General features: G+C 40.2%; 1 protein-coding gene across 1 annotated transcript in view; it reads right to left on the bottom strand.

Annotated features, from left to right (window-relative positions):
• The window catches only part of nol10 (nucleolar protein 10), a 66,848-nt gene that overhangs the window by 9,217 nt on the left and 32,057 nt on the right, over positions 1–25,574 (bottom strand). The window contains exons 14-20 of the mRNA XM_078541612.1: positions 23,074–23,200; positions 22,280–22,359; positions 21,747–21,845; positions 20,279–20,365; positions 11,876–12,049; positions 8,705–8,940; positions 6,546–6,648 (exon numbers count right to left, since the gene is read on the bottom strand). Of these exons, the coding sequence (XP_078397738.1) occupies positions 6,546–6,648; positions 8,705–8,940; positions 11,876–12,049; positions 20,279–20,365; positions 21,747–21,845; positions 22,280–22,359; positions 23,074–23,200 (906 nt within the window). The remainder of the gene's footprint in view (positions 1–6,545; positions 6,649–8,704; positions 8,941–11,875; positions 12,050–20,278; positions 20,366–21,746; positions 21,846–22,279; positions 22,360–23,073; positions 23,201–25,574) is intronic.

The raw sequence follows: 25,574 nt of genomic DNA, 5'->3' as shown, positions 1-25,574 counted from the left end.
GTGAGCATGGGTGTTAATCACTCGCACTTAACGTTGACCACTGTAAATACACACACCCAAGAATGTTTCCTTGCCCATGGCTCCTTGTTATGACCACCATAATCTGATTGTTATGTGTCAATCAGATGTGAAACCTTGCTCCCTGTACGAAATGAAGGCTAGCGTCGCAGTCCAGGGCCTCTCACCTGTGCAGAGTGTAACATTTGGAGCAGTGATTGCTCGGCTTAAAATTCATTCTCCAGTTTAGTGGTGCTTACACCATGTGGCTTTTGTTTGCTGCAAGAATTTCGTACCCAAGTGTCACTGGTTTCCGTGATGTTCTCCTTGTGCTCTCAGCACCTTAGAGGCAGAGCTGCCCCTCCATCATGTCACCATTCCTGACAGGTGAAGGTGTGGGGCTGAAGGGAACAGGTGATAAAGCCTGCCAAAGGATAAAGTGCTGTTAAAGTCCATCTGCCCCTGTATCTCAGCAGTGTCTCCATGATATGGCCCTCTTCGTGGAGTGTATGTGCGCTGCCCTCAACCACCCAGGTGTCAAACGTTCCCAGGTGCAATGTGAAGATCTCAGGAGTGTCCTCACTGCATTTCATCATCATCCTCCCGGAATCTTGTGGCAATGAGGGCCTCATGAATACACCTGCCTCATCTGGGCAGTGCAATGGCCTCATCACCTGCACCCTCGCCTTCCAGGACCTCATCATCATCCCCTTCCGTTTCCTTCTCATCGGAGGGAACGTGCAGCTCTTGCATTTCCTCATCATCCAGGTTCTCCCCACTTTGCATCGCCAGGTTGTGTAGCGCGCAGCAACCCATGGTGCTCCCCTCTGGGGAGCGTACTGCAGTGCTCTGCCAGATCTGTCAATGTTCAGCTGGTTCTTGTGCATCTGCAGGTAGCACTTGCGCCGTCTATAGACCCTGGGTCTAGCGATTGGCCTATGATCGAGTGCTCTGCAGGGTTCATCCTCTGCATGCGGAGGAGGTTATGCCGCCCCTTGATCTTCAGGGTTCTGCTCCTCCCTTTCGTGAGCCAGGCGCCTCTGTCACATTCTTCTCTCCTGCCTATAAGCAATGAGGCAGACAGCAAGATCACCAGGCTCCATGTTCCTAATGGTCTCCTCACTGCAATATCGAAGAGAGAGATGCAAGGGTCAGCACTTGTCTCCTAAGGAGCACTCTTTGGTCTAGTTATTGCCTGTGGCTGCCTCTCAAGGCCCCTTAACGCATGCCGGAGAGTCCAGGCCACCACATGGATGCCCAGTGTTTAGTGCACATGGTTCACCATGCACCACCCAGCACCGCGCCCCACACACCACAGGACCAAGTGGTGACAGCTTCGGCTACTCGCCTGCACCCTGAACTCTCATTTCAGATGCATCCATTGTGCTAACTTCCACTCAAAGGCTTTGAGGTTTGCTTGGACCATGAGGGCGACTTGCCAATGTCAATTTAAACATAATGCAAACGACTAGAAGCACACTCCTTTGCCAGTGTTCGATGGCCACCTTTCCCAAGAGGATCCTCAAGCTTGCCTAGTTGCGCAATGGTTCTGCAGCACCATAGCACTCAGAGTTTGAAGTGTGCACATGAGGGATTAACAGTAGAGGAGCAATCATTAGCACCGTCAGGAATTAGTGCTGCTTGAGTGGGCACAATTGCTTGACTAGCCTGACCCCAGCATATCAATTAAGCTCAAGCTAAACACTCTCAGCTGTGGAAGAGCGCTCATCTTTGACATGTTTCGGCATTTGCCCAGCCGTTTTCTTCCCCTGCCTCCACCCTGGCGCGTGTGTTCAAACGTCAGTCTGTGCAGCCATGACCCCCCCCACCCGCCCCATTGCACTGTAGCCATTACCCAGAGGTTCCCTTCTCCCCGGCACTAGTGCCCTTGCCCCAAGGTTCCCTTCTCCATCTTGCACAATTGCACTTACTGTCGCCCTAGCCCCGAGATTCCCTTCTCCCCGGCACTAGCACCCATGCTCCGAGATTTCATTCTTCCCTCTTGCACTGCAACACTCACCCAGAGGTTGTCTTCTCCCTTGCACTGTCACCCTTGCCTCAAGGTTCCCTACTCCCCGACACTGTCGCCCTTGCCCGGGCAACACAAGTCAACCACGAAGATGACTTCGTGGAGACTTGCTTGCAAATCCCCCCACCATGCTCCAAATCTGTGGAGCCGCTTCCTTGCATTGGGATCATTGCAAGCGCTGCGCAAAGTTGTGTGCATTCACCTCTGAGTTCCCCTCGAAGTTCAAGTCGCCAGGTGCACACCTTTTGAAGGCAGTTGTAAATCACTGACGTGGGCTTTAAATTTGACGTGGCAGGATGATTCTGGTGTGTGACCCCAATAATGAGATGCAAATACATTCAAATTAAGTTCCCAATGTTTGACAGCGGGAAATGCGGGCCCGCTATTGGTGGGGGAAGGGGACAATTGCTTCCTGGATTCACGTTGTTGGGAAACACACCTAAAGCCTTCTCGCGAGATTCTCCGACCTCACCACTAAACATGCCTGTCACGGTCGGGCGCAGAAAATCCTGGCCATAGCCTAATTTACCCATGCTGCAGGCTTCATCTACAGCATCAATCTCAAGCACACCCTATCCCAATGGGAGTCAGTGCCAAATTCAACCAGAGTTCTAGTCCAGCAGCCAACCCAACCCAAATCCCACAGTCACAACATTTATAAAGTACATTTATGTATTTATCATTCACAATGCCAAATGTATTGCTTGAGAGACAATCTCCAAGGCAGATTTCGTTTTCTCTTGAATGCCAACCCCTCCCCTGCATCCCTAAACTAAGTTCGAAATCGACTGTGTTCCACCAAGGCCCAGTCTCTCCTCTTCTGCCCCGACTCCTTGCCATTCCTCTGCCTCAGCTGCTAAAGAAAATTACTTGGTCTAAAGTCAGTCGTTGGTGTGCTCAGGCACTGGGTATTGCATTTCAACTCCAACACAAAGAGCCAATCAGATGGTCTAGTTTTTCTCCAAAAACTCAGTAGTAGCGCATTGTGTCTGAAGCCAAGATTTTAACTGAAAGGGCATAAAGCGTAACATCTCAGGCTTTCCTTTTAAAATAAATGGTGAAGCTAATGGTGCTCGCTGTTATTTTATCTGCAAATAGTAGAGTAACTTTGGGTGAGGAGCAAATGTGCAGTTAACTCAAATATCCAAAAATTTGCTGTCAGAATTGTGCTGCCCTGCCATTACCCTTGGCAAAAATGGCATCCCTGTCAGCTCACCACAACATTCAATGCCTTTTAATGAAGTTGTTGCATTGGTGCAGTTGAAATTAACTAAACCTACCACAGAAAGTTAAGTCTCGTCCATTCCAGTTTAAGTTGCTTTTTAACAATGTGATAAATATTAATTACTGCCAAACAATCTCTCTGGTGCTGAAAATTAACTGTTACAAGTAATGAGTGCCATTCCTTCAGGTTTTAATTGTTGGGAATTTTTAAAATGTCAAATTATATCAAATTCTTTGAAAAAATTCTCTCTTCTCGCTCAATCAAATCTTTCTTTCCCTTTCATTTTTCTTCCTGTACCTGATTTGACACTGAATTCACATTCTAATTTTGACTTCCTTCTCAATCCTTGTGCTATTAATTTCATAATACTTCAATCCGTTTGGTTAAGCAAATACACAACTGCTTGCCCTGTTCACTTGGGTCCCAGATGTCTGGTTTTCCTCACTGCACCATCATTAGCTCACACTTTCTGCAACTTGTCATGCAAAAAGTTTAAAAACCTAAATGTGTAAGACCAAGCCTAATCAACAGCAAGTAACAGTGGGCCATTTAACCCCTTGAGCCTATTCTGCTATTCAATGAAATCATGGCCAGTCTATGGTCTAACTCTACATATCTGTTTTTGCCCCATATCCCTTAATATCTTTTGGTTAACAAAACAAAAAATCAATCTCAGATTTAAAATCAACAATTGATCTAACATCAATTACCATTCCCAGAAGGGAGTGCCAAACTCCTGCCATCCTTCATGTGTAGAAGAGTTTCCTAATTTCATTCCTGAAAGGTCTAGCTCTAAATTTTAAACCATGTCCCCTAGTCCTGGACTCTGCAAAATTGTTTTTCTCTATCTAACCTGTATCCCTTAATTTTTTGAAAATTTTGAATAAGTCAGCCCTTAAACCTTCTCATTTCTATTGAATACAATCCTGGTTTGTGTAATCCCTCAACTTAACCGTTGGAGTCCAGGTATCATTCCAGTAAACATACGCTCCACTCCCTGCAGGCCCAATATTTCCTTCCTTCGGTGCAATGCCCAGCACTGCCCACAATACTCTAGGTGTGATCCAACCAGGGTTTTCCTTTTGTATCTAGTCCTCCAGATATAAAGGAAAGTATTCCAAATCCTGTGATTAGCTTCTGTACCTGACCATGACATTTTACCGATCTATGCACTTGGACCCTAAAGTCCACTGTTTCTAACTTCTCACCAATTAAGAAGTACCTTGTTTCCAAATGGATGACCTCACATTTACCAACAGGTAAATCATTTGTCATAGTTTTGTCTATTCACTTAATATATTAATATACTTCTGTAATTTTATTCTTCTATTTAAACTGCTTACAATGCTGTGTATCTTTGAGCCAACAGCATACTTGGATATGTCTTTTTTTAATCCCATCTAAGTAGTTAAAAGTGAACATTGAGGCCCCTGAGAGACACGAGTCACATCCTACTAATTAGAATACTTGCCCATTACCCCAACTTTGTCTCTTGCCACTCAGCCAATTTCTTAACCAGGTCAATAATTTTGTCATGCCCAGTAAAGGAATGTCGTATTATGAACTTCCAGTTAATATTTAAAAAAAAATGGACACAAACAAGCTGTTAAGATGACTGCCGCAAATCATTTGGCTTTTGGAATATGGACAGTATCAAGTCTCTGGCGAATACCTAATTAAATATGGACATAGGTGAGGATACCTCGCAGCCATTTGTGGAATTCACACATCTCATTGCTTAAGGTTGGGCCAACATTAAAGACTATGGAGTTTCAAGACTGCCTGTCTCCATGTTTCATACTGGACAAAAGGGAAGATCGAAACTCAATGACCACTATCAGCTTCCCATTGTATCATGATGGCCTCCCCCATCCAACTAGACTGGGTGGGCCTCAAAAGGTAAACCCAGTGGTCATGTGATCAAAACTGGTTTCAGGGACTGCAAATTTATTACCCCAGGATCTAGCAGATCCATCAGAACCAGTTGTCAGCTAGTCTGAGAACCAGACTCTGAAATTGGCTACAAGTCGTCAAGCAGCCAAAGTACTTATCCTGTTCCAGTTTCAAGTTCACCTGAGAACCAGCTTCCTAGATATTAGATTACAAGAAACCTTGCAACCTGCTGTGACCCTTCACTTTAAAAGACCCTCGCTTCAACTTTAAATCACCAAATCCATTCAAGAAACCACAGGTCTGCCACATGGGAAACCAGAAATCATAAATCAGAGACCGAATTAACTGCAATCTGTAAAAGTGCATTATCTTTATCTATATCCAATCTTTGTGTGCGTGTACGTGTACGTGTGGTGTGCGCGTGTACGTGTGGTGTGCGCGTGTGGTGCGTATGCATGTGTTAAGTGTTACTGCATGAGACCAAGTGTGTGACGTTGTGTTAATTTGGGATAGTGAGAGAGAAAATCTTTATTTTGAACTCACGAAAGCTTGCTGCTGAATAATTTAATTGGAACACACACTCCAAGATAATAAAAGACACAACTCTTTCCATACAAAACATACTGATTATAGGCTGTAACAGAACAGATAATTCTGTCTGTGACAATTTGCTTTCAGTTCAATGTGCTTAGCTTTAGCTAACAATCTCTTGAGAGACCTATATCAAATGGCTTCTGGAAATTCATATAAATAACATTCATAGACATTCTCTTCTGACTAGTCACATATTCAGATAATTCAATCAGGTTCCTCAGACATGATGCACCTTTTACAAATCAACACTGCCTCTCTTGCATCAACTGAAAAGTTAGGGTGTTAAGTCGCTATGTAATTTTCCAATAAAAAGACATTAGGCTAACTGGTCTATAATTCCTTAGGTTCCCTCTCTCATCTTACAGGTGTGACATGATCAATTATCCAATTAAAGGAACAGTTCCAGAATCAGAGAACTTTGGCAGATTCTAGTTAGGGCACCTGCAATGTTCTAACCTACTTCCTTTAAAACCCCGGAAAATGAACCAGACCTGTGGATTTTTCGCTCTTTAATGGCACCATTTTCTTCATTGGTTATCTTTTTTATGTTTTAAAATTAGTGAGTCTCTATCCCTGATTCTTTCTCTATTGTAAACACTGATGCAAAGCAGTTTTTCAACCTGTCCATTATTTTCTTATTTTGACTATCACCATTATGAGTTTAAGCTTATTGCTCTCGACCACCTTTTTCAGCCCTCCTAATTGATAGTGATAATCTGGTAGTTATACCTCATTTGCTCACTCTTATTTTATCATATCTCTGAATATGTTATCCTTATTGTAAAGAACACTGTGGAATTAACTCACCTTTTTAAGGGTGAATGTTAACTGTTTACTGCCTACTGTGGTGTCAGATAGATGGAGTGTTCCAGTCTTCTCCTCATGTTTCAAGCGATCTTCAAGTGTTGTTCTGCATAATATCAAGTAAAAATAAAATACTAAAGTTAGAAATTAAGTTTTGTATACTTCGATAGAATGTTAGTGCCAGAAATGTAAAATATATAGAATAGTTACTATGAAGTTGATAAGTAATTTTTTATTAGAAGACTATCATGGCATGCTAACAGGGTTCCATAACCATTTCCCTGTTTCTTCCATTACCCATCGTTTCTGAAAGCAGTGAGCATGGTAAGATAGTGAAACCCTATATGAATGTTGAGCACCTCAAAAAGTAGTGGCCAAACACAGCCACTTAATGAGGTTATTCAACTAATGAAATATTCTCAGTGGTTTCTTTGCTAACCCAACATCCACACATGCGCACTTCCAGTCGATATTGGTATCGTCATTGAGGGATATGAGCCCTAACTAATTCTTTTCACAACAAAGTCTAGGGGCACAAAGTACTTCTATCGATGGTGGGCTGAAGTCAGCTAATGCACACAGACAAGGATGCATTCTGGTTCATAGGATTAGAATCAATATCACATCACACAATGCATTTGCCCACAGAGACATGTAGTAGGCACACCCAATTGATGTCCTTATTAAAACAAAAATGATTACTTAAGTTTTCTGTGCCAGGCTAAAAGGAGGTGGGGGTGGTTGTAGGTGGCTGGGAGAATAGGGCAGTTGCTTTAAATAACTGGCTTAGTATTTTAACAGTTGATCCCATCATTTTTACATTTTACAAACTTGCAACTGTAAGAACAAATTTCCTTTATACAGTGCCTTTCATGTCCTCTGAACACCAAAACATATTAACTCTTGAAATTCCATCACAGTTATAGAGGCAAACTTGGCAGCCAAATTGCATGTTGCAAGGTCCTACAAACAAGAAGTTAGGTGAATGACTAGTTACTGTTTCTATTGGCGTTAGCTGAAGGAGGAACACTGTGCTTTACAGGAGGAACTCTCCACTCTTCTTCAAATAGCATCACAGAATCTTTCACATCACCTGAGCAGGCAAACAAGGCCACAATTTGTCAAAGGATAACACACCTGACAAAGATCACTTCAGTGTTATACTGAATTGTCAGCATGGATTACATACCCATGGCCAGAATGGAACTTGAACCCACAACTTTTGACTCCGAAACATGAGTGCTGCCAACTAAACAAAGCTGACACTCAAATATTGATAAAATATCCTGAAATATTGTTTTCCTTTAAATTAGTATTGATATATTCTATTAAAAAGATAGAAAACATTGTCCAGATAGCCCTCATTTGAGGGCAGGGGAGGAAGGTTGAACAATATCATGCCTCATAGGAACAAGGTTAGGGCTTTCAGCCCCTCAAACCTGTTCCACCATTCACTGAGGTCATGGTTGATCTGTATTATAACTCTGTTCACTCATCGTGGCCCCATATCTCTCAATACCCTTGGCTAGCAAAAATCCATCAATCTCAGATTCAAAATTGATTGAAGTTAACATCTACGTTCTTTTTGTGGGACAGAGTTCCACAATTCTACTATACTTTGCGTGATGAAGTGTTTCCTAACTTTACTCCTAAATGGCCTGGCTCTGACTTTAAGGCTAAGTTCCCTCACCCAAGACTCTCCAACAGCAAAAAATGTTTCTCTCTATCTAGCCTTTCAAAATACTAAAGACCTCAATCAGGTCACCCCTTAACCTTCTACATTCCAAAGAATACAAGCCTAATTAATATAAAAAATAAAATACTGCAGATGCTGAAAATCTGAAACAAAAACAAAAATAGCTGGAAAAACTCATCAGGTCTGACAGCATCTGTGGAGAGGAATACAGTTAACGTTTCGTGTCCATATAACTCTTCATCAGAACGTCATACGGACTCGAAACGTTAACTGTATTCCTCTCCGCAGATGCTGTCAGGCCTGCTGAGTTTTCCAGCTATTTTTGTTTTTGTTTCTAATTAATAAAATCTCTCTTCATAATCTAAGCCCTGGGACCTGGCAACATTGCATCTATTTACTAATAGGGAAATTTAATTTTACCTTTTTGACAGTGCATAATTGATTAAAACATAGAAGCCACACTCACTTGAGCAGCTTTTGTTTTCGGGCAGCATCTTTAAAATTTTTGAACTCTTCTCCAGCTTTGATCTCAAAGAATTTTGGTTTTGAATGTGTTTGCTGATCACATTCCATTAGTTTCAATTTTTGTTCTCTGCGCAGGAGTTTGTGCTGTTTTTGGACCTCTTCAACCCAGGCTCGGTCATCATCGGAGCTTTCAGAGCTTTCTGCATCACTAGGCTTTCCTTCCAACTCCTCTTCCTCCTACAGATTGTAAAAGTGCATTTGTAAGTACAAGTGTAAATTCTGAAAATGTCCAATATTTTAAGAACATGTTTGATTTTCTGTTATTCTTGTGCGTAAATCATTTACACATGCTACTGTTGAGGCTAACCAGCTTTTAACATACAGAATTATATAAAAACATCCAAATTAATTACATTAAAATAAATATTTTCAAACAAATAATTAAACACCAATTTAGCTACTATTACATTTCATATAACCTTTCAACCTATATTTGAACATATAACGGAAGTCTAAGGGAAATAAGACAATCCTCACACATAGGATATGTTTTAGTCAGCTGTTAGAAAGATAAATAGCTGTAAAAAAAGTGAGGCTCGTCAATTTCAATGCCATAATTGTTTCACTGTCCTCAAACACGAACTTCATGTAGTTAGAGATTTTCAATTTATTTTAACTCCCAGTCTACTTATCCTTTATCATAGAAATGTGCTCACTATCATTTATGCCCAAGAAAACTGACCTCTTACCTTCTCACAGCTTTATTACTTTTACATTTTTATCTTAAAATGTTACGAGTTGATGAGCACTCAAATTATTCATCCTTGAAAGTTATGGCCTCATTCATGATTATTACTATGATTTGGAGCATTATAGACCATCTGATCATCCTGCTGCGTACACAATGTACCTCTTTACCAATTTAGTGAGTCATCTGCCATTGCCTTTAATGAAATCTGGCACGATGCATATCCAAACTAGTTATCAATTATGGCCTCCACTAAAGCCATTTAGGGCTGACCAGTTCAGTTTCATATCACTTCATACGTGGTTTAGTCGATAGCTCATGGTCTTTGTCTGTTTGCGCCTTCATACAAATGACCTCCTCCATTTATCATCCAATCCTAATCAATCCTTTGCTACTGGTTCAACAACTTCAAATCACAATTTCAGTGCAAACAAACTCCAGGCCACAACCTTGGACATCTTCTCTTAACAATGGGGCAACAAGAATGTTATTTGTTTCACTTTTAAGAAACTGTTTCTAACCAACAAATGAAACTTAATACTCATGATCCCACCTTCATTACCTATCAATATTCTTGGTCCTTGACCGAAAAACGTACCTGATACAACTGGCTAAGGCTAGCTCAAAATGTCCCTTACGTAATTCCAAACTGCCTACAAAGCTCACAGTTGTCCAAGATGGAATACTCTTCTATACCTGTGGAGAGCAGTTTAATTAAAAAGAGGTTCAACGCAGAGAAGTGTGAGGTGATTCATTTTGGCAGGAAGAATGTGGAGAGATAGTATGAAGTAAAGGGAAACACTCAAAGAGGTGCAGGAACAGAGGTGCAGGAACAGAGGGACCTCGGTGTATACGTACATAATTCATTAAAGATGGCAGGGCATGTTGAGAGAGCAGTTAATAAAGCATATAGTATCTTAGACTTTATTAATAGGGGCATTGATTACAAGAGCGAGGAGATTATGTTGAATTTGTATAAGACACTAGTTAGGCCTCATCTGGAGTACTGTGTCCAGTTCTGGCTGCCATATTTGAGGAAGGGTGTGAAAGCATTGGAGTACAGAGGAAATTCACAAGAATGATTCCAGGGGTAAAGAACTGTAGCTATGAAGATAGATTGGAGAGATTGGGACTGTTTTCCTTGGAGAAAAGGAGGCAGAGGGGAGACTTGGTAGAGGTATTCAAGATCCTGGCAGGATAAATAGTAAGAAACTGTTCTCACTCAATAGTGCACCAAGAACTAGAAGGCACAGATTCAAAATAATTAGCAAAAAGAGTAATAGTGATGTGAGGAAAATTTTTTCCACCCAGAGGGTGGTTGGAGTCTGGAACAAACTTCCTCAGAGGTTGGCGGAGGCAGGCATTCAAAAGGAAATTGGATTGCTATCTGAAAAGAATGTGTAAGATTATGGCGATAAGACATGGGAGTGGGACTAAGTAGAATGCTCTTTCAGAGAGTCAGTGCAGACTCAATAGGCTGAATGGCCTCCTCCTGCACTGTAAAGATTCTTGAATGCTGTGCAAGGCTATGGCTCATCAAACACTGAAAATAAAAAAAAGCCATCTTTGCCAATAGTCTTAATATTATGCCCCTCTATCACAACTTCATAAGCTTCTTTGCCTTTGCCCTCAAGAAACCTTTTGTTTTTTCTCATGATGGTCTCAGGAGAACTGGTGAATTGAATGCGCACTCCCCACATATACCTCAGGTAGCCGTTGAAGTTTGACTGAAAATCAAAAATGTATTTTTCAAAATCAATTAAAGCCAGCAATGTATACATGTGAACGTAAAATGCTTGCAGTTCTAGAGACTACCTTCTGCAGTGTCCATTTAACAAATACAAGACCCAAATAATTCATCTGCCACCTAGGCTGCACGTTCTTCTTGCCTGTTACAGTATAAAGCCAACTGTTGTACAAAGAACTATGTCCAACAAGTCTTGCAAACATAATGCTTTTGCATAGGAAGAACATTGTCATTTAACTGAACATAAAAACCATGGACTTTAACTGCAGCAGCTTATGTAACTTCGGCTGAATGTAACTTGTAGTAACTAAAATTCAACGAGACTGTGTTTCCTGTACATATAGATATTAATCTGTATGTTTATAGTAGTTAGAATAGAGCATGAAACATCTTATTTGCTACATCCTCTTCCTACAGTCTTCAGGCTTTTCAAAACCTAATGCTGATTTCACCTAATTACAACTCAACTTTACTCTCTTTAACTTTGATGGTGTTCAGATTATGGGGCTTCATTTCTCAAAAAACGACCAAACTTTGTTCTGGTAGATGCATTACAACAAATCATCTTAGTCATCACCAACAATGGATTTGTAACTTTTTTTTAAAGTTGCAGTTAAAGCACATTCTTATTTATTTTCACTGCTATGAAGATGCTGCTGCCATTAATAAGGTATTACCTGTTCAGTCTCTCTGTGCTCCTGCAATTGCTTAAGTTTTTTCTTCCTTTTTTCGGAGGCTTTAGACACAATTGGGTTTATGAGTCTGAACTCTTCACTGGCTTCATCCACTTGAAAGTCTGGATTTTCAAACATGACCTTGAACCGCTCATCTCGTAGGATGTTGGGTAGACTCTGGCAAAACAAATATGGCCCCAGATCTTTAATTGCTTGATATTTGTAATGAGTCAAGACAGAGCAAATGTCAAAATAATAGGTCAAATTTTAGACCTTTATTAGTCAGTTTTGAAATGATGCTATGTAGACAGGTTAACTTAGTTCTCTAATTTCCCTTTTCCTTAACCCAGAGATGCCTCATTGTTGCTGGTCAGTTAGCCTTGCTTCCCATAGATGGTTTAACTGAAATCAGAAACTCAACATGTACTCATTCAGGGAAGAATCAACATCCTATCAATCTATTGTACATCATGTTGTTGCATCACCCGGTTGCCACAGTTTTGGTACATTTAAAAGATATTGTGTACAAAGAAAGGATATAATAGTTGCACATCAAATCCACCTTACAATTTCAGCAAAGAATACCTCGTTTGGTTAAAAACCCAAATGTGAATTCTGAAAGTTAGCACTAAAAAGTAGTTCTTAACAGGATCAGACTAAAAAGTTCAGCTTGGAAAGTTGTTTTCATTCTTCCAGATGGAAGAACCTTCCACATACTTTAGTAGTAACCCTAGACTGCTCCTTTGTATTAATCTCGTAGTTTAGAGAACTTTGGATTGTAAGAAAGATTCACAGAAAGATAACATTTATTCAGATTAATTGCAGATAAATTAAATGAATAGATATATTCTGGCATTGTTTCAAAACAGTGTACATCCATAACTCCTTAAATTTGAAAGTATTTTACCTCTATATTAAAAGTATAACTAAGCAGTTGGTTATAATGTCCTTGGCTCTGTTCTCAAAATTAGAAACCCCATCTAGGATTTGAGCACATAACCTGGATTTGCACTTCAATGCAATACTGAGGCAGTGTTATGTTGCTGAAGGTGGTGCCTTTTAGAGCAAGGCCTCATCTAGTTGTTCAGTTACAAGAAAAATCCAATTGCATTATTCTAAAAGAAAGCTGAGAGGTTCCCAATGTCCTAGCCAATATTTGTTCAACCAATATCAACAAAAAGATGGATTAATTAGTCAATCATTTCACTTGTTGTATGAAGGACCTTGTTGTGCACAAATTGGCTGAACGCTTATCTACCTTGCAATACAGACCACATGTGATTGATTATGAAGAATAAGCCGCTTCATAATCATGGAATGCTGAGGATGCAACTCACTATCATCACTGTTATTATTGAAATGGAAAATCTGTTCATAATGCCTATACACCTTGGATAGGTTTCAAAACAAACCAAAGAATTTCTTAAAGAACACAGTGTGACTCCTTCATGCAATGTTTATCAAACTGGGAGAGCGGACAGCGGAAAGAAGTGACATGATCAGAGACTAAATGCAGCAACTTAGGAGAGACTGTTTTTTTTAATTGAATCAGTCAAATCTTTTCTGTGTCACGACTCACTGGGGATAGTGCGCTGCAATATCAAGCCCCACTGCTCCCTGAACCACGACAAATATGAAAAGTTCGACCAACTCACCTAATTGTTTAATTAAGGTTAACAGAATATAAGCACCAGGTAAGTAAATAACTGTTTATTGAACAAATTGTCTTTAACTAGTGGTAAAATAAAGAAATATGAACTAATTTCTAACTCCAACCTACAGTCTACCCCTTCTTAAATCCCTATACACACACACAAAAGCATGGATTTTAAGGGTGGGATAAAACAGTTCAACAGCACCAATTCTGGAGTACAAGATTTGATGGGTTGATTTTGATCGATGTCTTCCAAATTCCTTTTGGTTCTTTGTTGATGACACGAGTGGTCTTCCAGCACTTTCAGTCTTTAGTTCACTGATTGAGCACTTGCCTTTCAACATCTTTAACAGTGATTTTCCCCTTGGTCTCTTGATAGGGGTTTTCAGGGAGAGGGCAGGTAATAGAGATATGAGGAGAAAAAGCCAGATAGCTATTATTGTAGAATTACTGGAATCTTACATACATAGGAGAATGAGGTTTTAGGTTTTTTCCCCTTCAGGCTAGGAGCTATTCTGCTGCACTGCTCTCACATAAACCCTGGTCAGCAGCCAATTAAAATATTGTTACCAGACTCCTCCTCAGCACCATCCTGTCTTTCATGGCACACTCCATTCCAGGACGGTATATATCCCTCACACTGTTCCAGTAAACATGTCTTTCGAACTGTAGCCATTATAATTTTAGTTCACAGTCCAACAGGAATAACAAGATATGTTCTTTATATCTGTAAGAATCGCAATCCTGACATATGTAAAATATAATTCTCAGCTCAGTGCAAAAAATAAGTAAAAATTACAAAAATGGAACGATATGAACATAAAATGAATGGTGTGAAAAGGATCAAAATTAAGAGGTGGCTGATGAGGTAGTCGGTGTGGTATTAATTTTCCTAAGTTTGCTAGATTCTGGAAAGGTTCCATCAGGTTGGAAAGTAGCAAAGATATCCCCAGTTTTCAAGGAAAGGAGGCAGAAAACAGGAAATCATAGGCCAGTTAGATTGATGTCTGTCATGGGGAAGTTATTAGAATTAATCATTAAGATGGTTATAGCTGGGCACTTGGAAGAACTCAAGGCAATTGGGAAGAGTGAGCATGGTTTTGTGAAAGGAAAATTATGTTTAACCAATTTATTTGAGTTTACTGAAGGAGTAACAAAGGGGAACCTGTACACATAATGTACATCGATTTCCAGAAGGCATTTAAGGTGCCAGATCAAAGGTTATTATGGAAAATAATAGCACATGATGTAGGGGATAATATATTAGCATGGATAGAAGATTGGCTGGCTGGCAGAAAGCAGAGAGTATGCATAAATGGGTCTTTTTTAGATTGGCAGGTTGTGACGAGTGGAGTCCCACAGGGGTCTGTTTTGGGGGCCTCAACTTTTTACGATTTACATCAATGGCTTAGATGAGGGGAGTGATGGCATGGTAGCTAAATTTGCAGATGACACAAAGATAGGTAAGTATGTTGTGAAGAGGTCATGAGGAGGTTGCAGATGGATATAGATAGGTTGAGTGAGTGGGCAAAGGTTTGGCAAATGGAGTTTAATGTGGGAAAATGTGAAGTTGTTCACTTTGGCAGGAAGAATAAAAAAAGCAGAGTATTACTTAAATGGAGACCGGCTGCATAATTCTGAGGTACAGAGGGATCTAGATGTTCTAGTACGAGTCACAAAAAGTTAGCATGCAGGAACAGCAAGTAATTAGGGAGGCTAATGGAATGCTTTCCTTTATTGCGAGAGGGATTGAACATAAAAGTAAGGATGTTATACTTCAGTTATACAGGGCATTGCTGAGATTGCACCTTGAATACTGTGTGCAGTTTTAGTCTCCTTATTTAAGGAAGGATGCAAATGCATTGGAGGCGATTCAAAGGAGGTTTACTAAATAGATACCTGGAATGAGAGGGTTGTCTAATGAGGAAAGGTTGGACAGACTGGGCTGGGTTTCCACTGGAGTTTAGAAGAGTGAGAGGCGATTTGATTGAAACATACAAGATCCTGAATGACCTTGACAAACTGGATGTCGAAAGGATGTTTCCTCTTGTGGGTGAGTCCAGAACTAGGGGACACTTAGAATTAGGGGTTCTCCTTTTAGGACAGAGATGAGGGGAATTTTTTTCTGAAGGTTGTGCGACTTTGGAACACTCTGCCTCAGGTGGTGGTGGAGGCGGGGTCATTGAATATTTTTAAGGCAGAGGTAGATTGATTCCCTTGCCTTGCAAGAGTCAAAGGTTATCGGGATTAGATGGGAATGCGGAAATCAAAACACAAGATGATCAGCCATGGTCTAATTGAATAACGGATCAGGCCTGAGGGGTTGAATTGTCTACTCCTGTTCCTATTTCTTATGTTATGTTAAAAGTATTATATGCAATTTTTAACCACCAGCTGGAGTTAGCCCAATCAAAAATATAGTGAATATAGGAAAATAAATAGGCTGGTGTTTATTTGCTTTGATATTTCTTGATCTCACACACAGACACTGAATAAAATCAGAGGAAGTTATGACTTGAGAATTGTGAATCAGCATTTTTCATCTTGACCTTCAAGTACCTTGATTTACAATATTCCAACTTCAGCAATGAAATAAATGACCATTCATCTACATGTGATGTTGCTGGTTGAGGGTGTAAGGTTAGTCAGGTCATGCTGAAAAACCTGCATTTTCAAATAGTGCCACAGGATCTTTAACGCTTACCTGACCCATATCATCAGTTTTACATCTCACCCAAAGGACTGCACTTCCAAAAATGGAACAATCCCTTAGAATACATTGCAGTATTGATCAGTACTCGAGGCCTGAACCCACAACTTTCTAACATACAAATACTAAGTATTATAAAATCTGCTGGATAACACCAAGAGTTGATTATTTTGTTCACATATAAATTATGGGATTCAGAAAAGACTGAAATATGTAAAATCAGAATTCTTTTGTAAACACATAAGGCAGTGTGAATGACTGAAGTTTCAAATATGCTGAGATCATACACAACTAATTTTGAAACTGACTCCCTAAACACCTGCCCACGAGTCGAGTGTGTGACGGAATACACTCCCCACTTGTCTGGATGAGTGCAGCTCCAACAACAATGCAGAAGCAACCTGCCTGAACGACACCCCTCCCGCCACCCAAGATATTCACTTCCTCCACCATCATCACAACGTGCGAGGAGTGAGCACCATCTACATATGCATTGCAGCAACTTGTCAAGCCTTCTTCAGTAGCAACTTTCAAACCTGCAAGCCTCACGAACTAGAAGAACAAGGACAGCAGGTGCATGAAAACATCACCAGCACGTTTCTCTCCAAGTTGCACACTATCCCAACTTGTAAATATATCATTTCTTCACTATTAAAGAGCCAAACTCCTGCAACTACTTCCCTAACAGCACTTTGGGTCTACCTACACCATGGAGACTGCAGTGGTTCAAGGTGATGGTGGGTCACCACCTTCTCAAGAGCAATTAGAGCTTGGTGATAAATGCTGGCCTTGCCAGCAAAGTTCCGATCCCACAGATAAATCAAATTATTAGATGGATCCATCTATTGAATACTGACAAAACCCAGCTGCATAATTTTTGGAAGGCTGCGCTGGCATAGCTGATTCTATGCTGATGGTAACCTTTTGAGAAAGGTGGCTGCCGAGATATGGGAAGTGTTCAACGACTTCTAAAGTCTCCCCGTCCATTACAATAGCTGGAGGTGTTGGTGCTTGTCAGGGGGAGGGCTGATGGAGGATCTTGGTCTTGCTGATGCTGAGTCAGACACCAATCCTTTTTTATGTAGAGTTGAAGCAATTGAGAGTGGTCTGAATGTCGTTTGTAGTGTGGGTCACAACTATGCAGTCATCGGCATATTGTTAAGTCCTGGATATGCTGGAGGGTCACCTTAGTCTGAGCTGAGAGTCTGTTGATGTTGAAAAGCTTCTTGTCGAATTGACATTCAATCAAAAACTGTGCAACCAGGTCTTCAACAACAGAGATTTTCATAGGAGGACAATGGCTTTAGTCGACAGTGCTTTTGATGTCACCACCCTTCTATATGGCAGTGGGACTTGGGTTACCTACCTGCCAAAGATACCTCCAGGCGCTGGATAGTTTTCACCAGCTGTATCTCTGCAGGAGACTAAAAGTCAAGTGGGAAGACGGATGAACAAATTCCAGCATCCTCACTGAAGTCAATTCCTCCAGTATCGCAACCAGGATCATGCGAAATCAGCTTCACTGGTCTGGACACTGCATCCACATGCCAAGTAATTGGTTTCCGAAGCAGATCCTCTTTTCCCAACTGAAGGATGGCACCGGACTTAGAGCAGGACTGAGGGAACGTTTTAAGGACACTCTAAAGGCCTCATTGAAAAGGGGACAAATTGACATCGGTGCAGGGAAGGAACTTGCCGCTTACCACGGCATCCAACAAGTTGCAACACAATTGGAAACTGACCACACTAACACTGCTGCGGAGAACCGACAAATGCAGGAGAGAGAGAGCGCAGAACCGTGATTCAAGAAACCCCATCCTGGGCAAATATTGTCCTTTCAGCCCAAAGACCTGTGGCTCCAGGTTTGACTTGCTGAGTAACCTGAGGAGAGAGAAATCATGACGCCTGACAGAAGTTATATTTCAAGGAACTGACAATGATGAGTTTCAAAACAATGATTTCTTCCCCGACTTGTCCTGCACTTTTCTCCTCTTTCTAAAAAAGAAAATCAATATTGTATGATTGAAACAATCTACAGCTGGGGTATTCACTTTGAACATCATGTGATTTCCTTTGATGAAACAGAATTTGCAGCTTTCAGTTTTCAAGTATGTTGTTTTAAATATTCTCAACTGAAGAGTTTCAGAATATTAATAGACACCATTTTTGCGATAACATTCACATTGTTTCATGTATTATCAAACAAATGATGCACACATAGAAACTAAACATTATGTCAGTTGCATGTGAACATGTCAAAAATAAGACAGGTCCTCTTCAGTTTATTTTCAGAATGTCGCCTCTTTAAACAATTTTTAAAAAATGAGATAGAAGTTACCTGAACACAATCATCTTCTAGCAATAAATTGTTGATTTGACACTATTCTAATTATTGTTAGTTGTGCCAGTAATTTATCATGGAGTGCTATCAGAAAGTCTTCATTCTCCTAATCTTAATATCAATATTATCTGGATTATCAGCATTAGACATTTTATATAGTGTGATGGAAATGCAGAATGTTTGTACTGTATTGACTGAAATTATGTATTCCACAGGATTCAGAATAAATTCACACTGCCCTACAGTAAAATGCAAAAAAATTAAAGTTAACTTGAAATGTGTTATTTGTACTGGAACTGGAATGAATGCCTGGAAACTAATACAGCTATACAAAAAGATCTCAAATAATTGACTCATTTTAATTTCAGCTGAAAATTATGTGGCAAGAACTGTTTAATTTTACAGGAAAAGAAATCAGAAAATGAAGAAATGCATATCTGAATGTATGCATGGTTCATGGGTCCCTATTTATAAATCTAGGTAAGGAATAATGATAAGCTATTGAAATGTTGGGAGCATTACAGATTAGTCTAATGCACATCTTCACAACCATGTATGCAAGTTTGCAAATAGGGACCACTGGGTAGAAACCTGGTTGATATTTTTCCCTTTCCTTCCCAGCCTAGAGAGAATGCAACTGGCCTCAGCACTTTACCACCACTCTGCCAAGATTAGTTAACTCAGCACTAATCACAGGCTGACCTCTGGGCTTCCTTTGCCTACATGGTTAAATAGCATACAACATAGCAGAGATGCCCACTAACCTGCCAGAGAGACAAGACACACACACACACATAAGAATTTAAAAAATCATTCAAAATGGATTGTGTCCAGTTCTAAGTATCCTTTGATTTCAATTGCACATAAAATGCATTATTTGCAATCTTCAACACTACACAGCTCAAATCAAATTTGTAGTTGTCAGAATGTACTTTATGGCTGGCCTAACACAATGATGCTGGTGACTCATTTTCAGCAAAAGTGCAGGGAGATTCCCCTAAGACGAGAGAGGCAAGTAGTCCTAGTTTAAAGGAGTCACTAAAGTCTGCAATTTTTAAAAATTTACTAACTGTACGTGCAACCAGAAGTGCCCCTCCTGGTTCAACATTAAAACTGCATGAAGTGCCAACCACCGCTTGCCACATTCTCCTGACTTCACCTCGCTATATTCCCAGTAGGTTCAGGTCCAGCGGTTGATTATCAATTGCTTTGGACCAGTGAACTTCGTCTTACAATATGACTGGCACCCTCCACATGCTTGTTACTTCCTGATGACAGAAGAGCACCAATTTTTCAGTCCTCTAACCCATCAGTTTCAGCACAGTGGTTCAGGGTTGCTTCTGGTTTTGCACACAAAGTTAGGTGCAAACTAATTTCTAGGGCTGTGTATTTTCCTTCCTGATATTTGGTAAAATTCAGGTTGAAATGAAAGTGGATTAAGAACTAGTTAGGGAGACAAAAAGTTCATGCACAATTAAGAAGATAAATACAAGGAATAAAATAAATAAGCAGAAAGCAAAACTACAAAAATAAAATTGAACAAAATTGGAGAAACATGAGATACCTCACACTCAACATGGCTGCAAAATTCACTGTCAAGGCCTGAAACTTCATGGCTATTTTACATAGTTGAAGTTTAAAAGTCATCTTTGAACAAAATTTCACATTAGAGAAAACTCTCAAAAATCAATGGTTTGTTACCTTTCCTTTCTTCTTTTGTACTTGCTCTTCTGCTTCCTCTTCTTCAATAAACTTCATTGCTAGTTCTTTGTTTACTTTTGGAAGTTTCTGTTTACAGGTTTATTAAAAATGAGATTATTAATAGTCGCTAGATTGTTCAGAACTTGAGATTGTTAAAAAAAAGAGACATGCTGTTGAATCTGTTCATCTTGCACTCATCAGGACAGAATCACAAGAATACCAAATTTCAAAGGGAACAGCAATTTATACTGCATGTGAAAAGGATGCCGATCGTTTGGTAAGTGGACTCTGATTGGTAACGACATTGCCATGGGGATTGAACCAGGGAACAGTTGTCTCCAAGCTTTTGTTTACTGGGCAGGGCCCTCCGTATGAATATATGTAGCTTCTGGCAAACATAAGGGAGCCACATTGTGAACCTGACTGAATCTTAAATTGGTTATTAGCATAATTCTTGGCAGGATCGGGATTACTTAATAAGTGTTGCCCAATCGCGGAATCATATCTGATGTTGTGCACTGTTCTGAGTTTTGCAAGCACGGGCTTGTTGAGTATGGTCAGTCAATGAGATTGTTATATAAAAAAATAAATTTCTTCACTACTAAGGAAGAAAAAGGGTCCACCAGCACAGTTCCCAAACACTTGCAATTTTATACATTTGTTGACTGGGTTTTTGAGAATATTTTCACACGATTAAAACATTCTCATTCAAATGTGATGCTCTATCCATATTTAATTAGATGGTTACATAATGCGTTGTTACAAAAACAGTGCATTTTCCAAGAGTATTTAAGTTTTGAATGCGATACCACCGGAGTCACTTTAAAATAGCATAATTCATCAGTAGATAGTTTGATGGGATTCAAAATTGGACTGAAATACATAACATTTCAGTTTTTAGCTGTGGTCAATTTGAATCAAGGCTTGTAGCACATTCAAAACCGTTTTTCTGGAGCAATAATGAAAAAGGAATTTCCATATTTGGAGAGGGAAAGGCCAAGAAGTTCCATCACTAACCATCAAGTCAAGCATCATTCAAGAAATTACCATCTTGAGATGCAGCAGGGCAAATTGAGATTAAAAAATGCCAAACATTCTGGTTTCCTGATCTCCAGGGCCATCTTCACATTTACTTAATTGGGTAAGGTAGATTTATATGCATGCCATTCATTGAAGATGATGTCATGCTTACATCATGAGAAATAAAGAACATTCAAAACTTAAACAATCTTTGTTAACCCCAGACTAAATCATGTAAATGAAAAGCAGTGAAAAAGGCATTTTCCCAATTACTTTACAGAAACAGAACTCTAAACTTGAAGTGAAATTTCATTTATTCTTGATTTCTATGATGACCATAAATTACTCAGCACCACCACAAATGAATTTCAACAGCAAAAGTCAAAAAGAAAGCAAATTTCTTTATTATATCCTTAACACTGATTCCAGCTAAGTATAGACCTCTTACCATTACTTGCACTCTTTGAGCACGCGTTTCCTCTATCTTCTGCCTGATTTTATCTTTTCGATACTCCTCATAGGCAAATGGATTCGCCATAGCTTTCACCTTTTAATTACAGAACATAACAATGAGCAATACAAAAGCAAAATACTGTAGGTGCTGGAAATCCGAAATAAAAACAGAAAATGCTGCAAGTCCTCAGCAAATCTGGCAGCATCCGCAAGAGAGTAACAGAAAGTTTGTATGTCAGGCCTATGACTTCTGGTTAGAATATTCCAGCATTTTCTGTTTTTAATAACAATTAGTAACCCTCTTTTGAAAGCACAATAATTTATTTTCCAATAGGTCATCTCAACATCTATTTACTTCAACATAAATCAATGTGGGAAAAAAACAAACTTACAACATAATCATTTTTATGTACAAAGGGGATATATTTAGTAGTACGGTCAAAGTTACTGACCGTTCTTCACTTCGTCTTTATACTGTAATTTGAGGATCATGTCTTGGAAAACTACCGTGCTGGCACATTTACACACCTTGTGATATAGTCGAATATCCATAAAGAAGCCATGCATGTATGCACGAAGCAGTGGAGAACCAATAAGATGAGCAAGACCTACAGTAAAAAGGTACAACACATAAGCACCCTTACAATTTTTACTAAAAATATTTTGTACCCAATAATAAAATTTATGCCACATTCACCCATTTCTGACAATTATTACCATTCCTTCAAAAGATTTATTAGCACCAGTTATAAAATCAAAAATACAAATAAAGGGAAATGCTGCTGTGCCCTAAAGTTGCTATTATATTCTCACAATATTACTGGAATCAGTTATTCAATCCTTTTTCATGCCCCAAGAAAAATGTGCAGCTCACTGCTCAAGAAAGGCCATGAGCCCAAGTGTAATACTTCGGGAATTAAGATAATATAAAACTGACTTAATAAACTTCCTAGCATTTGCTTACTGATTGTGATTACAGCACATCTACTTAACAATGCTAACCAGACTAAATATATTTGAAATATTTGACATTTTCAATCTAGGAGCTGAGCAGTGTAACTCGGAGCATACAAGCACCATGATTGAGATATTGGTTAACTGGATCTTACTGAAGTAAGCACCAGCTTTTGGTTGAAAGAGCAAAGGCTAAAGTTTGGGTCACTGACAACCTGAAAAAATGTAGTCTGTTCTATCCAGAGCTCTGAACAGGTATTGAATACAAACTTTTCTTCCCCCAAGAAGTTATTTGCTTTTCCACATAATTAATTTCACAGTTAACCATCCTTGCCAAACATTAAATGAGTTGCTAATATAAAGCTTACCCAGGTTTTCTAGATCCTTTTTAGTGACAAATTTATAGTCATCATACACTGTAGTTTCTGGGTTTTCTTCAAGTTCCTCTGTTAAATTATCCAGGAATGAACACCAGCGGGGTGCAGGTCCCAAAGTCTATGGTTCAATTGAAAAACATTTATCATGTCGACTGTTAGATCTTAAACCGCCACTAAAAAAATTAATCAGCATTTGCTCCAAGTTATTCCGGTTAGCAGTACAAACCAGTCCGTCGATTTGGAAAGACATACCAACAAGTTTCCTAAATGACTTTTGTCAAGCTTCATAGTGATTTGTGGGTGGAGTGAAGTAAGGGAGGGGAAAAAAATTCTAACAAGGCATACCTCATCTAAAAACATTAAAGTTTTACCTGTGAATAAAAATATCTTATAACAATGAGCATTGCAAGAAAAACTATTTTTTTCCCTGGTTATCTATTTCCTCTTTTCCCAAAGGTATTGAATCTGGACTATAGTTGTAGGGTCAAAACTCAACTTCAGGCTTCACAACCAGGTAGCATTATGCACATGTATGTCTCTATAATGAAAGCTGGCAAGCTTGCGTGGAAGCACTGCTCTTCACCCGACACCCATGTACATGTGCTTGATGCAGTACTTGAGGGGTAGCAAATGAGAAATAGGTATCCTCACCAAGTGATCATTTCCAAATCCAAGGTGCTGCCCTGATTGCAACATCAATGCCTTTGTTAGTTATTGAACCAGGGGAGGCGATGGCGTAGTGGTGCTGGTCTAGTAATCCAGAGACCCAGGGTAATGCTCTGGGGACCTGGGTTCAAATCCCACCATGGCAATAATTCAATAAAATGCAATTAAAAAAATCTGGAATTAAAAGTCTAATGATGAATCGTTTGTTGTAAAAATCCATCTGGTTCACTATTTTCCCTTGAGGGAAGGAAATCTGTCATCCTATATGTAACTCCAGGCACATGGCAATGTGGTTGACTCTTAAACGCCCTCTGAAATGGCCTAGCAAGTCACTCAGTTGTATCAAACCACTAAAAAAAATACTAAATGAAACCGGACGAACACCATCGACCTAGGCACCAGAAACGAAATTTCACCTGTCGACCCTGCAAAGTCCTCCTCTTGTGCCAAAATTGGAGAGCTGTCTCACAGGTTAGTCAAGCAACAGCCTGGCATAGTCATATCTTACAGATAATGCCTCAGACATCTCCATCCCTGGGTTATGTCCTGGGTACGTCCAAGTCCATCAGCAGGACAGGCCCAGCAGAAGTGGTGGCACAGTGGTATACAGTCAGGGTGGAGTTGCCCTGGGAGTCCTCAACATTGACACTGCACCCCATGAAGTTTCATGGCAACAGGTCAAACATGGACAATGCTGATTACCATTTACCGCCCTCCTTCAGCTGATAAATCAATGCTCTTCCATGTCGAACACCACTTGAGGAAGCACAGAGGGTGGCAAGGGCGCAGAGTGTACTGCGTATTGTCCATCAATGTCCATATTGTCTGTCAATGTCCATCACCAAGTGTGGTTCGGTAGCACCACTACTGACCGAGCTGGCCGAGTCCTAAATAGTCCCACATAACTGGGTCTGCAGCACGTGGTGAGGGAACCAATGAGAGGGAAAAACATACTTGATCTCATCCTCACCAACCTGCCTGCCACTTATGCATCTGTTTGTGACAGTATTGGCAGGAGTGACCACTGCACAGCCGTTGTGGAGACCAAATTCCATCTTCACATTGAGGATACACTCCATCGTGTCGTGTGGCACTACCACTGCAGTAAATGGGATAGATTTCAGACAGATCTAGCAACTCAAGACTGGGCACCCATGAGACGCTGTGGGCCGTCAGCAGCAGAATTGTACTCTAATGCAATCTGCAACCTCGTGGTCCGGCATATCCCCCACTCTACCATTAAGGGGATCAACCCTGGTTCAACGAAGAGTGCAGGAGGGCATGCCAGGAGCAGCATCAGGCATACCTAAAAATGAGGTGTCAACCTGGTGAAGCTATAACACATGAATACTTGCATGCCAAACAGTTAAGCAGCAAGTGATAGACAGAGCTAAGTGATCCCACAATGAACAGATCAGGTCTAAGCTGTCCTGCCATATCCAGTTGTGAATGGTGGTAGACAATTAAACAACTCACTGGAGGAGGCGGCTCAACAAACATCCCCATCCTCAATGATGGAGGAACTCAGCACATCAGTGCAAAAGATAAGGCTGAAGCATTTGGTACAACAAGGTGATCCATCTTGGGCTCCTCCAGAGGTCCCAGCATTACTGATGCCAGTCTTTAGCCAATTCGATTCACTCCACTATATAGCAAGAAATGGCTGAAGGCACTGGATACTGGAAAGGCTATGGGTCCTGACAATATTCCGGTAACAGTACTGAAGACTTGTGCTCCAGAACTTGCTGCGCCCCTAACCAAGCTGTTCCAGTGCATCTACAACACTGGCATCTACCCAGCTATGTGGAAAATTGCCCTGGTATGTC

Source organism: Cetorhinus maximus, chromosome 5 (assembly GCF_964194155.1).
Source record: "Cetorhinus maximus chromosome 5, sCetMax3.hap1.1, whole genome shotgun sequence".
NCBI lineage: Eukaryota > Metazoa > Chordata > Chondrichthyes > Lamniformes > Cetorhinidae > Cetorhinus > Cetorhinus maximus.
This window is presented reverse-complemented; position numbering and strand designations above follow the sequence as displayed.